The sequence below is a fragment of the Podarcis filfolensis genome, assembly GCF_964270895.1.
Source record: "Podarcis filfolensis genome assembly, chromosome: 1".
In the NCBI taxonomy this organism is placed as follows: domain Eukaryota; kingdom Metazoa; phylum Chordata; class Lepidosauria; order Squamata; family Lacertidae; genus Podarcis; species Podarcis filfolensis.
Window position 1 is genome coordinate 3,377,682 of NC_139604.1, and position 13,701 is coordinate 3,391,382.

General features: G+C 42.5%; 1 protein-coding gene across 8 annotated transcripts in view; it reads right to left on the minus strand.

Moving 5' to 3' along the window:
- The window catches only part of FN1 (fibronectin 1), a 71,850-nt gene that overhangs the window by 33,702 nt on the left and 24,447 nt on the right, over positions 1–13,701 (minus strand). For all 8 annotated transcript variants that reach the window (XM_083625780.1, XM_083625778.1, XM_083625782.1 and 5 more), the window contains exons 13-21: positions 12,932–13,075; positions 9,569–9,690; positions 7,991–8,168; positions 6,293–6,469; positions 5,674–5,802; positions 5,469–5,558; positions 4,885–5,079; positions 4,223–4,495; positions 2,223–2,489 (exon numbers count right to left, since the gene is read on the minus strand). In XM_083625780.1, coding sequence (XP_083481906.1) covers positions 2,223–2,489; positions 4,223–4,495; positions 4,885–5,079; positions 5,469–5,558; positions 5,674–5,802; positions 6,293–6,469; positions 7,991–8,168; positions 9,569–9,690; positions 12,932–13,075 — 1,575 coding nt within the window. The remainder of the gene's footprint in view (positions 1–2,222; positions 2,490–4,222; positions 4,496–4,884; positions 5,080–5,468; positions 5,559–5,673; positions 5,803–6,292; positions 6,470–7,990; positions 8,169–9,568; positions 9,691–12,931; positions 13,076–13,701) is intronic.

A 13,701-nucleotide genomic window follows, 5' to 3' on the forward strand; every position in this document is an offset into this window, starting at 1 on the left:
CCCCCAAAGTCTTCCTGTCCTGATAGCAGCACAAGCTCTTTAGCAGGCTTTTCCAGAAGTCCTGAGATTCCTCCTCCTTGGCCTTCCTATCCCCACTTTGTTTTGCAACCATTACTACCATGCCTGCCACCACCTCCTTTCTTTCCCATGAGGAGGAGAGTTCTTGCGACAGCACAGGGAGGCAGCCATCCCAGAAGCTGAGCCCACCCAGCGCTCAGTAGGCCAGGCTCAACTCTTTAGTACCAGGATAAAGAGTTTGCATTTCATTCCAACTCTTGCCTGCCAAAGCAGATTTAGTAATTGCCATAGTAACCAGGCTACTCTTCTTCCTGCCACCTGGTCCTCGGGGTCATGGGCTAACCAAAGGAGATGGTTCATTCCAACAAAACACATTTACGTGTATGAATGCATATGAACCCCAAACCAGCTCCTGGGTGCAAAGCTGGAAGCAGCCGGCAGAAGGCCTGAGCCCTGTGCATTACTTCTAGTTTGCAAAGTAGAGGGATCTCATTATTTACATCAGCTTCAAAGTGAGTTCAAAGTACTACCCAGCAGAGAAAACAACACCGCATGGCTACCAAAACAACGAGTTCCCTTCCTCTGTAAACAAGTAAAATGTTGCCAATTTGGGATTAAAAAAAACCCTAATTAACTGCCTCTGAAGGAATGTCTGCAAGACACACTGGCTGTTGTGTAGTAGCAACTTTAAGTATACACCCAAATGCACTTAATTAAATAGACTTAGGATGTGGCTCCAAGGTTAGGTCTGGTGAGCCAGCTGAGCTAGTATAAAAATGTAGCCAGCTGCCCAGGAATCAAAAGCTATATTAAAAAGACACCTATATACCAAGTGTGTCCATCTCTCCCACACAGATGACAGGGTGACAACTTCTAAAATCTGTCGCTGGTTCCTTCTGGTGAAAGCGTTACACCACATCTGAGTCACAGCCTGCTATCACTTCCAGTAGTGCTAGACCAGAATGACTCTACTGGGCGGGGGGGACTGGAAGCAATATTAAGAGTATTAATATGTAACTTAGATCCTGGTTATCAGGCACATTTAACTTGGAACAGATACAAGCCAGCGGACAGCTAATAAAAAACCAAGGCAGCAGTTTTAAGATCAGGAAGTTTCTAAACCAAATATTCTAAAAGTCTGAACCAAATATGGCTCTTTTGTACACGTGCTATGTCATTGATCAACTCAGCTTTGGAATCAGCCTGAAGCTTTAGTCTCATCTCAAAACAAATTGCAGAGACACCACCTACAGGTGACCAGCAGAGTCTGCTCAGGTCTACATAACTTGTGACCCACCAAAAGAAATGCAGCCTACAAGTCACATATTGTGGCATGCAAGTTGGCTCCAACAGTGCATCACCGCCACCCTGACGTTGGGAGGGTGGCAGTGCTACTCTGACCCACCACACTAGCCACTGATAGAGAAACCTAATCCCATGCTTTGTTTTTGCAATGCCAGGAAGGCAACAAAACCAGGAGATTTACTGAGCCCCAGATGAGCTGCTATTGCATGGCCAATCTGCAATGCTCAGATGGCTGGATCACATCATCCATGACAGACGGCCATCCAACCATTAATTCTGTCTATCACAGTAGAGTTAGGCAATTCACATGATTCTTGCACTTCAAGATGGCTTTTGGATCTTGTGGTAGAAATCTGCATTTCACCACGCAAGGTGGCAATATGTATCCAGCAATGTTGATCTTGAAGCCCTGTGGTCATCAGATTACTACAAGCTATGATATGAAACCAAAGCTTAGAACTCTCTCTTCAACTAACGGGTAAGTAATTCCCAAAACGTGTTAGGCAGAAGCTATGCCCAAAATACCAAGGAACGAAAGGGACCCTGACCCACTCCTTTGCCTTTTGTACTGGCCACCTTAGCTACTGTTCTTAAGGAGGTTCCAATGGAAGACTGGAGTAAAGGAGTAAAAAATGGGCGGCAATTTCCAATGCTAATGGAAGGTGATCTGGTAGTATTAGGGCACAGGGAGGAGCTGGCAGATTTATTATTTTTATACTCCACTGATGACAGCAGGTATCTCAGCACACACAACTACAAACCTTACTACGTGTAACCTCACACAGCTTCATGTTCTATACTAATAAATTTTTCTCTCTCTTTTTTTAGACACAACCTCATCATAAGCCTGGGAAATATCAGGATAACTGAAACAATATCCAAAACGGCTTCTTGCTTACAAGTTGTGAAGATTCCTGTTTCCGGGTTGCTTTGCTGGTCTCCTTTGATAGCCACTAGGGACACAGTGTACTCAGAGCCAGGCTGCAAGTTCCTCAGCTGGTATCTGGTGACTGATGGCCCCACGGTGAACTCTTTGGGTTGCCCTCCTGTTGTGAGGCTCACAGTAAGCCGGTATCCTGCAATGCGGCTACGGGGGGGCCTCCAGGTCACCAGCACAGTAGAGTCCGTCTCATTGACAAAACGCAGGTTAGTTGGACCATCCAGTCCTAGTAGGGAAAGCCAAACAAACATTTTACATCTTCTTAGGAAGCCATTGTTCTTCCCTCCCCCCCCCCTAAACATATAGAGCAAGGCTTCACACAACAGTTGCTACTGCTACCACTAGTCAGTATTTATTTCATAACAGCGACCTCACATCTTTTGCCAAAAGTTAAGATAAGAACAGTACTTCTTCACACAGCGGAACTTGCTCCCAGAGGAGGCAGTGTTGGCCACCAATCTTGGTGGCTTTAAAAGACGATTAGACAAATTCATGGTGGATGGAGCTCTTGAGGACTGCTAGCCACGATGGCAGCAGTAATGCTTTAGAATACCAGTTGCTGAGGACCACTGGATGGGATGGTGCTCTCCTGCTCCAATCCTGCTCCCTGGTTTCCCACAGGCATCTGGTTGGCCTCTGTAAGAACTGGATGCCAGTGGCCTGATCCAGCAGTCTCTTCTTAAGGTCTTATGAGCCACTGGAATCTGGGCTCTTATCCAAGTTGGCACAGTGTTTTGTACTTGTCCTGGATATTTAGAGGTATTTTAAAGGGGCGCAGGTACCTAATCTTCCTTCCTTGGGTTTGTTTCTTACATAAACACATACTGTGCCAACTATTGTACTGTTCCCCATATGCAGAATGTCTTTAGTTACAGCAGTTAACAACCATGATCACAAAATCTACAGTTCTATCCCTTCATTGCATAGCCAAGAGGCAATACTTGTATGTTTCCAAAACTTTTAAAATAAATTGTGATTATATATGTTTGTTGTATAGATGAAATCCATAGATTTCATAAGCAAGTATTCAGTTGGTCTGAAGGACTAGTTATCTTGAAGGACTGTGGTGGGGGATTATTCATTGGGAAATCTTGTCTGTTCTCTTTTCCCATATACTGTATTTTTTGCCCTAAAAAGTAAGGGGAAATGTGTGTGCATCTTATGGAGCAAATGCAGGCTGTGCAGCTATCCCAGAAGCCAGAACAGCAAGAGGGATTGCTGCTTTCACTGCGCAGCGATCCCTCTTGCTGTTCTGGCTTCTGAGATTCAGAATTTTTTTTTCTTGTTTTCCTCCTCCAAAAACTAGGTGCGTCTTGTGGTCTGGTGCGTCTTATAGAGTGAAAAATACGGGTATTTCAATTATATCACAGGATTTATGTGAATGTTTTTCAAAATGTGGTTTAGATGAAGCAATTCTGGTCATGATCATAATGAATGGAAAGCACAGTTGCAGACACCTGTTACCAGCTCAAGCCATGCCTATTAAGAATAGCTGTACTCAGCACTACATTTCGGATCTGGTCCATCACTGCCCTCAAAATACACAATTTAAAAACTGTATCACAATGACAGCACAGTAGATTGCTATTTTGCTTTACCCTGACAAGATCATGTTAACATTCTGCATTAATACGTCTTTTGAGTTTTACAAATACAGTGACTGTGACCAAGAATCCTTCACTAAAGGTTATGTGTGAGTGCCTATGTTATGTGCACAATATTTAATTCAACAGTCTCCACCACCAACTCATGGTCTCAAAAAAAGGAAGTTTGAAGTTCAGTTGGAAGGAACTCCTGAACCAGAAAAGCAGCTTTTGATAAAGAAATTCTCTTGCTGAACTATCCTGGCCACTAACATCCACATTTCTAATTGTAAATAAATATTTGTGAAATATTGAGATTTCTGGCAGGATGAGGTTGGAACAAATATATAAACATAGTTAAAGGAAATTTACTTACTGGTTGTTTGTTCTCCAGTCAGTGGCTCACTTTCTGTGCCTTGTCCGAGGGCATAGACCTTGAAAACATAGGTTGTTCCAGGCAGAAGCTCTGTGACCTCAGCAAACGAATACCTAGTAACGGGCAGCCTCTGACCATGTTCACCAGGGCGGTTAACTGGGATCACTTCTACGCGATAGCCGGTCACAGCACTTTCAGGGGGAGTCCACATGATGGTGACTTTGACATCTGTGACTTCCACAAACTGCAAATCCTTGGGTGAAGGAATCACACCTAGCCAGAAAGATGCACAAAGCACACCCCTTACTGAACTGCAAAGTGACCGCAATGACAAGGGGGGGGGCTAACCTGGACCCCATATTACAACTGCCCTTTTCATGCTGCCACATTTTGAAAGTAGCTGCCAGGTGGGAATGGTTTAAATGTAACCAAAACTAAGTAAAAAGAATGCCCATTACATCCCACTACCATATCACAGAGGAATCGATGTTCCCTTTTCCAATTTCCCTCAAAAGTCCTTCCCATTGTGTCACTCAAGAAAACCAATCAGCTTCTGGTGGAGTTGGATGAATCCAGGAAGTCCAGTTCCTCTTTCACATTTGGAGGGTGGTATTGCTTTGGAGGGACATAGGGAAGAGCAGTGGAAATATAGTAGGCACTACCTTCCTGTGGTGCTCCTGTGGTCGTCTTCTGAATGAAAATAGGAGAGCTCTCCTGATTCTCTTCCACAGCATAAATGCTAATATTGTATTGAACACCAGGCATCAAGTCACTGAGCGTCACCGAGGTAGCAGACTCTGGTAGGTTGAGTTCAGTACTGCTGCCTTCCACAGATGGAGTATAGACAATTCGGTACCCTAAGGTAGCCAGAAATGCATGGTTAGCCCATGGCACAGAAACAAAACCAAGTGGGAGACATCTGCTCATCCCTATGTTGAATTAGCCACTGTTATTATTCAAGCCTTTATTTGATCCTGCACATTTCAGAAACTGAGGACTAGTGAGCCTGCATAAATTAAAATTTAGGAGGACTATAACCTTATGAATCACAATACTTTGGAGCCCTCTGTTTTTATTAGACAGGCAGCAGGATTGATAGTCACCTCCTGCATGCCTGAAATATATACTTTTTGGTGTATAAAGAGTTTAGTCCTCGGCTATATCGCCATGCGTTTGCCTCTCTTACAACTGAAGAAAAACAAAATGCACCAAAATTTAAAAACCAAGACAAGTAAATGAGCCAGACCTGTGATTGGAGCTTCTGGTCTGTTCCAGCTCACAACTATTGAAGTGTCATCAACCTTTTCTACATGGTGCTCAGGAGGAGCATCAGGTGCTGTTTAAGGAGAGAGAAAAATATGAAAGTCCAATGGCACAAAGTGACCAGCTTCAAAGGGAAAACATGGTGGCCTGGTGTCTTTCCTTGCCAAATATTGTGTGATCCAACATACCCGTTGTCTGTGTGGTGGACAGAATTAAATCCTGCTCTCCCTCTTCTGAGACCTCATAGACCTTGACGATGTAATTGCGACCCGGAAGTAAGTTGGAGATACTAACTGAATTGACTGTGCTTGGAAGTTCTTTAAAAGGAACAAATGAAAAACAGGGAATGTTTGTTATGTGCAAACAAACAAACAAACAAACAAACAGGATTCTAGTGCTACAATGCCATGCTTTGGTGTAAACCCCAGTGAATTCAGCAGGAATTCTTTTGAAGAAAACATGTATCAGATTGGACTGCACTGGGCACTTCTGAAAACTCCAGAAAACTGAAGTGAAACTCACTTGGCAAGAAATTAAGAGGTATGATCTGCCTGAATGAAGCCTCCATACACAATTGTATGCAGTTTCAGAAAATTCTAAATAATTCATATATCTATAATTATGAGACTTATATTTTCAATAGCAGAACAAAAGTTAGGCAGCAATCCTTAACATAGCTGGGAATTCAAAGGGACTTACTTTTGAGTAGACATGGCTATGAGGACAACCATACTAGATAAGCTTTATAGGCTGAAATGAAATTAACCCTATTTGTGTCATCTGCGACTGATGCTCATCCAATCTTACCCAAGTACTTGGGCTCATCCCCATCTTCACTCAGCTCATATTCCACGCGGAATCCGGAGACAGTGTCTGAAGCAGAAACCCAGGAAACCACAAAACTATTGGCTGTAATTTCTGTGATGGATTCCGAGATAGAAACCACAGAAGGAAGTGCTGTTGTTTCTCCTATCACATGAGTACCTGCAAGGCAAAATTAATATATAAGCAATAGTTTCATGGAAGGAAATACAGGGAAAATCAAGAGCTATTGCCTTACATAGGCTTTGATTTTATGCAAAAGTATGTTTTAATACAGACTTTTAATACTTTTTAATGTTTAATTAAATTATGAGTTAAAACTGATAGGGTGATTTGGGGTGATGGGGTGATTTGGGGGTATTTCTCCCCCTCCTGAATGAAACCATGACATCAATAAACCCTTGCAACTTGGGGTGGGGTGCAGTGGCGTAGCGTGGGTTGTCAGCACCCGGGGCAAGGCAAGTAATTTGCGCCCCCTAACCCGTGGATTTGCGCCCCCTAACCCGTGGATTTGCCCTAACCCCAGATGTTGAGCCCGGTGCGGCTGGCCCCCCCCTGCACCCCCACGCTACGCCACTGGTGGGGTGTTCTTGGCTGGATCCCTGACGGCAGAACACTCAAGACCTCTGGGTTGGTGTTGGGTGTTGTCGTTGTTAAAGCACAGCAGTAGATTATTATTTTTTAAAAAAAGTTTAAAGCTTCATTTATAAATCCTACATAGTTCTTTTAGCAAAAAACTGCAAAACCCCAGAGCTCTTGAGAAGTCCATAGGCAGCATTCCAGGCAGCCTCACATTGTAAGGCCAACGGAAGACACAGACATGCACTCGAAAGGGAAGACCAAAGGGAAGCTATAGATTTTAAGATGTACAAGCAAATATGCATACCACTTGGCGACCTCTTACTTTAAGGTAAGAAAGACCAGGGAAACAAATACCCCCTGCACCCCTCCACATAAGATATTACGGTGAAAAGTGAACCGCTTTGACTTCACCCACAAAAAAGTTCTGCATTTGCTTGTTTGCAATTTGGCAGGTTTAATCCATTGTGGAGGAGCTTGTGTGCCTATGAATCTCATCCACTTTAGCAAAAAGGTGAAAACTTTATAGCCATTTTTAGATTTCCCATCTTAGTGAATGGTGAACACAGAGGTTTGTTTTATACGGAGGGTCTCAGAACCTGAAACAGATCAAAGTAGGGCTGGGCACACACACACACACACACACACACACACACACACACACACAGAGTGATATATCAGTATATCACAATGTTATACCAGTGATATGTGTCACAATGTTGAAAACCAGATATCACCCAGCCCTAGATCAAAGCAGAGAAAGCACAGAGTGGCAGGGAAGCAGACTGGTATTTTTCAAAAATGCACAGAAACAAGGTGAAATGTGAGGCTACTGGATACCGTTCTATGCCATTACTGTTGGTATAGGAAATATTATGGCAAACAATACTGTAGAACTAAGGCTGGCTATGTGCTAGCAACACAGCAACTATCAGAAGTTTCAAGACTGTTTCAAGACTGATATACATTAAAGCGAATATTACCAGCAACGCAAAACAAATTTCTTTATTATTATTATTATTAATTATTATTTATTGAATTTGTATACTGCCCTGTACCTGGAGGTTAAGCATCTATCTTGGGAGAGAACGAAATAATACTTACTTGAAATAGCTGTGGTGCTAGAGGTGGTAAATTCAAAACGGGTGACCTCTCTCTGGCCATAGTGCTGAACACTAATAAGCTGCCCCTCATAAACGATACCAGGTTTCAGGCCTGAGATAGTGTAAGAATTATAGTAGCCTGGGATGGTGGCCTCTTTCCACTTCACTCTAGAATTTTTCTAAAGGAGCAAAACACAGAGGATATTAGGACAGGAATATGACAACAGAAGAAGTGCGTGTATTTCCTACATTATGAGGAAGATTCTCATTTGCTTCCATTTCTAAATATCATCTGCATTTCCTTTATGGGACAACGATATGGAAGGAACAGGTGCTACTTAAAGGAATGCAGAACAAAAGCTTCTTTCAACACTTATCTCATGGACCAATCCATATTTTGAAGAGCAAGTGACACAGGCACCATTTTGAATGCATGGTTTGTGATATAACCACTGAAATTCACACATGTCATGGGAGCCGGTCCAAAGACTTCAGTGAAAAGGCGGAATGTAAACCAAGTAAACAAAAAACCAAACCAAACAGATCCTAGTAGTTCATATATGGCATATTCTTTTCCTCATGGTGCATATTCAGTCCCTAAATTGGCCAGAGACACAAGGCTCCTGCAGTTTGTTTGTAGAAGAGGAAACTGTGTAGTTTTAGCTTGTGTGACAAGCAACCCCTCCCGAAACTTTCTTCAGTGCAACTATTAAATGTGCAGGAGCACATGCCCTCTTCTTCATTTGGTCCCCAAACAGTCTTTAGCAATCTCTTTCATTAGAAGGCTGGATCTTTTGAAGTGCCTCTATGTAACCCCTTGGAGGCCTGACGTGCAATGCATCCGTTAACTGCTGCATGTTTGCTATTGCAGCAGGAGTGAGGGGAAGCAAGGAACCACTAGACTTCCATCTAACCCTATGAAGCTGGTGGCTCTACCACAACTCCCCCGACTGAGCCACTCATTGCCAAATACATGATATTTGGGACACTTTCTTGTTTCCAAGATCTAATCCCTGCCTCCCTTGGCAGCTACTTTGACACCATTCTGTTCATCTCAAAAAAGGTTCCTTCTTCGCTATACAACCCAGACTAATTATGGGTCATTGGGTGGATGTGATGGCACAGTACCACTCAGCCAATCAGATTTAGCTGCATCTCTTGACATTGCTTGAAATGACGGAAAGGTACATATGCCTGTAACTATGGCAATGACATCACTGCCATTTTTACTGACTTCTGCTTAGGAAGCATCAGCCCAGTGATCACAGCAATGGAAAAGGCTCCCCTGTCTACCATGAACATTTTCACCAGTGCCCACAGTCCTCCACGCAAAATCCAGCTGCAAAATTGAGGATGGGTATTTTAACCCATCTCATCCTCTTGGTTTAGGCTAGGCCACCAACCTCGGCACACTTACAGAATATATAGATTGTTAAGTACTGAATTAAGCCTTAAGAGTAAAAATTACATCTATTGTATTGCCATGGTAGATTGTAATAACAAATTTTCATCTGCTTGCAAGACTTCTAGATTCTTGGGACTAAGAAAAAGTTGCTCCACAAAAGACACATGTGCTTACTGGTTTCCATCGGATGATGTACTTGGAAATGTGAGAGGATTCAGGTGCAACCCACTGGACAGGATGAGAATCAGGATTAATTGGGACATCTGTGATAATAACTTGGACAGGACCAGTAGAACCTAAAATATAATTTTTTCCCCATTAGTTTACTTACACCTACATCTATGCATCTTTTTCAAGTAAATTTATTTTCATATTTCCCTCCTGTCTCCAATAATAATAACCCACCTACATTGAACAGTAATATAAGGATTGTGTTCAACTTTTTTTTTCTTTTTGGCAAAACACAACACCATCTTCAAGAGTTACCAGATTTTTCCGTGTATTACATGACCCCTATTTTGGGGGACTCAAATTTATGAAAATGGGGGAAGATGACCCCCATGTATAAGATAACCCCTGTTTTTTAACATTCTTTTGGAGTAAAAAAACCTACATATGGAAAAGTAAGGTATTCTTATGGTAAGATTCACCAGGAAATGAAATGTGGAAGCAGGTAAAATTCAAGTTTTTGTGATGTTGGCACATCACAAAAGGAGTGTGATATGGCTCCTGCATTACACATGCAAGGGCTTTCCAAATGTATTGCATTAATTTCCAAATCAACTCGCACTCAGAACTTATTGGTTCCCCTTTTCTCTCTTTTATGCTCATAACAACCAGGTGAGGTGGGTCAGGCTGAGAGTTAGTGATTTGCCAGGTCACCCACGAGCATAAAAAGTTATTAAATTCACAGCCCCTGTTTTTCATTTTATTGATGCTCAACTCATTTTAACCTTCAGTTTGTTTGTTTTGTACCACCTGCATCGAATTTCCAGTTAAATGCTGATTCAGTACAGTTTCTGAATGAGTATATGGTGTTTAGTGAGCAAGACTTAAATCCCCACAGCACATCAGCAAGGAACTGTCTGGCTCTGTGGAACCCTCTGTTATTTTAGCAATTAAATTCTTCCTTTTAAAGAAGTTTCCCTTTGCAAACTTGTTTGGACAACTGTACAGCATACATACCTGTGGAAACTTTTAAAAGCTTCAATAAAAACAAGCCCCCTCCCATGCTGGCGCTAGCTTTGAAATGGTCTCAACTGCCAAAGAGATACTCAGGAACTCGGTTGTTTGATTTACCCCCACATTTTCCATCCATCGTGTATCTAAGAAGAGGCCTTGGCTACTATTCTGAGGGTACACATATTCCACATAACTCCCTGAGATGGGTTGTTGTAACAGTTGCACAAGAATACCAGGACTCAATTATAACTGCAAAAGCCAACCAGAGGAACCTGAGGACTTGTGTTTTCATTTCACATGCCTCCAGATGTGCTATTTCTCTCAGCAGAATACTATCACTTTGGAGTAGTGACACTTGTACAGGCCACACTCCACCTCATGTTCTATGTCCTGAGTCTCACTGCTCAACCAGCCCCAAAATAAGTCTTGCTATTTTCAGGGGTGCTATCTCAGAATTGTTATCCTGAGGTAATAGAACACTGCCTACAGGAACAAGGAATCCCAGGGTGCCTCAGCCCTGAACGCATGCTGACCCTCCAGAGTCAACATTATTGTTCCTCTGGTGAACTGTGAATCCCACAAAGTATACGGTACTTTGTCACAAAGAAGGCCTAATCTAAGAAAATCAGTCCTTAATTTTCCATCTACTACTGCCCCTCAAAGAATGTTAACTGGCAGCGGTCATGGGAAGAGTCAAATCCAGTTCTCCAGCTTCCTGTGGGAACCATCTTCCATGTGAACAGTTACAGGAATTGTTTTGTGCAACATTGTTAACTGCCTTGAACATGCCAATGGAAAAGCACGATATTACTCAACAAATGAATAATCTTGAGTGCGGCTGTCAAATTGGTCTGGGCTGCATCTCATTCAACATTTACTGTTCCCATCTCAGTACAAAACATACATATTTTGCAACAGGTGGAACATAGTGCATGCATGTTTAAATGTATGCCACTTTCTACTACAAAATTCATAAAAATGGAACCCAGTTCTTTCCTGATTACTACTTACTTTTCCCAAGAAAAGTTTGTGTTACTATGCCATTCTCAGCTGGTGCATTCGCTTAGTAGGCAACACCTTACCTTCCACTTCGAGAACATACTAGCTCTGGATGGTTTGGGTCAGCACATGATAAGCACATGGTGAATGGATAACCCTGCCTTGCAGTGATAGGATTTAACTACCTTTTAGAACTTTCTGGCCATACAATCTTGCAGCCAAGTTCACTGACCCACAGCAAAGCAAGACAGCAAGACTGTCTAGGTCTCCCCCAAACAAAATACTGTATATTCATCACTGACTCAGCCTGGAACAGAGGTGTCTTTTGTTCCTTCATCTTCAATGGTGCAGGATATGCAACTATGCTTGAGTTACACACAAGTCTTCAGACAGAGCTCCAGTCCAACCTCAAACCCTGTCTAATCCTATATCAGCAAAAAAATGGGAAGAAAAAAGACACACTTCCCGGAGCAAGTCTTGCAATTCCAGGGCTATAATCCCAGAATCAATATGCGGAAGCAATAAACTCCTGCTTACTCACAAGTTATTTATTTTATGGGATAACTAGGCCACCACCTACCACTAGGCACTGTTATGCTCATCCATAAATTTAAAAGCTAGTAAAAACAAAGCTGCAAATGCAGTTTGAAAGCCCAAAGGTCAACTCAACAGCCTCTCTTATCAATGTATGTGCATAAGGCTGGAGCTGAACAAACAAACTCCTATCAACCACATCTATGCAAAATTCCTGGAACTGGGTGATCAGGACAGTTCAAACATTTTGTTCAGAGAGCTGGTCATTCCAGGTACTAAAAGCTATCATCCTTGCCACGAAGCTGTTAGAAGCATAGAAGCAGCCCCACCAGGAGGGAAAAAAGTATCTAACAGTGAGCTTCAAAATCCATTAAAAAAAAAACACCACAGTCTGGACAGCTAAAAGAAGGAAAGGTGTGTGCAAGTAAAGAGTAACCATTGCCCTGAAAATCAATATGGTGAAGAGGCAGCTGGAAGGATGCTAAAATGATAATAATTTAAAAATCACAATGTGAATAGTATAGAGACCCAAATGTACAATTCAATGGAAATAACATTAAAGACATGCAGGTTTGATTCTTGTAATTCATGGGACACGTGTTTTGGACCTGATTACTTTCTAACTTCTCTCTCTTACATTAAAAATGTGATCAAAACCATAAAAGATAAGATTCTTAGGAAACAGGATTCTCTGCAAGAGAAAAGGGTCTTATGCAAAGTTCTGCTCACATGGAATCACTGAAAATAAGAAAACATGCTCAAAGGAGACATACTGGATCCTTTAAGAAACAACAACGGGTTGTTCATCCCGCAGCTTCCTACCTGTGTATGCAGTCAAAGGCTGGCAGTGCCACTCTCCAATGCCACGCCCATAACAGTAGCACTGATATCTGACACCATGAACGTGCTTCTCCCACGAATCCCCAATCTGGTAAAAGGTCTGGCTTTCGGAATCTTGGCACTGGTCTGGAAGCAGAAAACCAAGTGGGGAATGTGTGGTTATTTCACAGAAATTTCAAGTGTGGGGTTCTTCAGGCTTACAGACTCAACACTCCTGTCTCCACATTTCCATGTGGCCCTTTGAAATTCCCATATTTCCCCCCCCCAACCTCTTCACAAGAAGTGGGGTTTCAAAGTGGGCCCAGCTGGGGCTTCCCCATCTGTTGCAAATAGCATAGCCTTGGCATGTCTTTTAGAGGGGCAACCCACCAGGATCCATTTCTCACTTGAGTCACTGGACCAGGGTTGGAACCTTATCACCAGCAGGTTCCTGTGCCTGAATGGAATGAATTCTATTCAAAACCTTCCTCCTCATGCGCCTCCTGGCGCTCTTCCCACCTATTAAGCGAAAGTCACATGCCCAAGGCCAGATAGAAAGACTACAGCCGAGAACCCTTCAACACAGCTATCACACAACTTACCATTATTAATTCTATCATGCAGACTGAAAACTAAAGCTGAGAGGAAAGGATTTAGTCAAGGAGTCTGTGGCTTTCTGATGTAATGTCTGATAAGTAGGACACACGTGCCATAAATAATTGTGTAGAAGGGAATCGTTTCGGTGGGAGCAGATTTACTCGTATTTCTCTAGG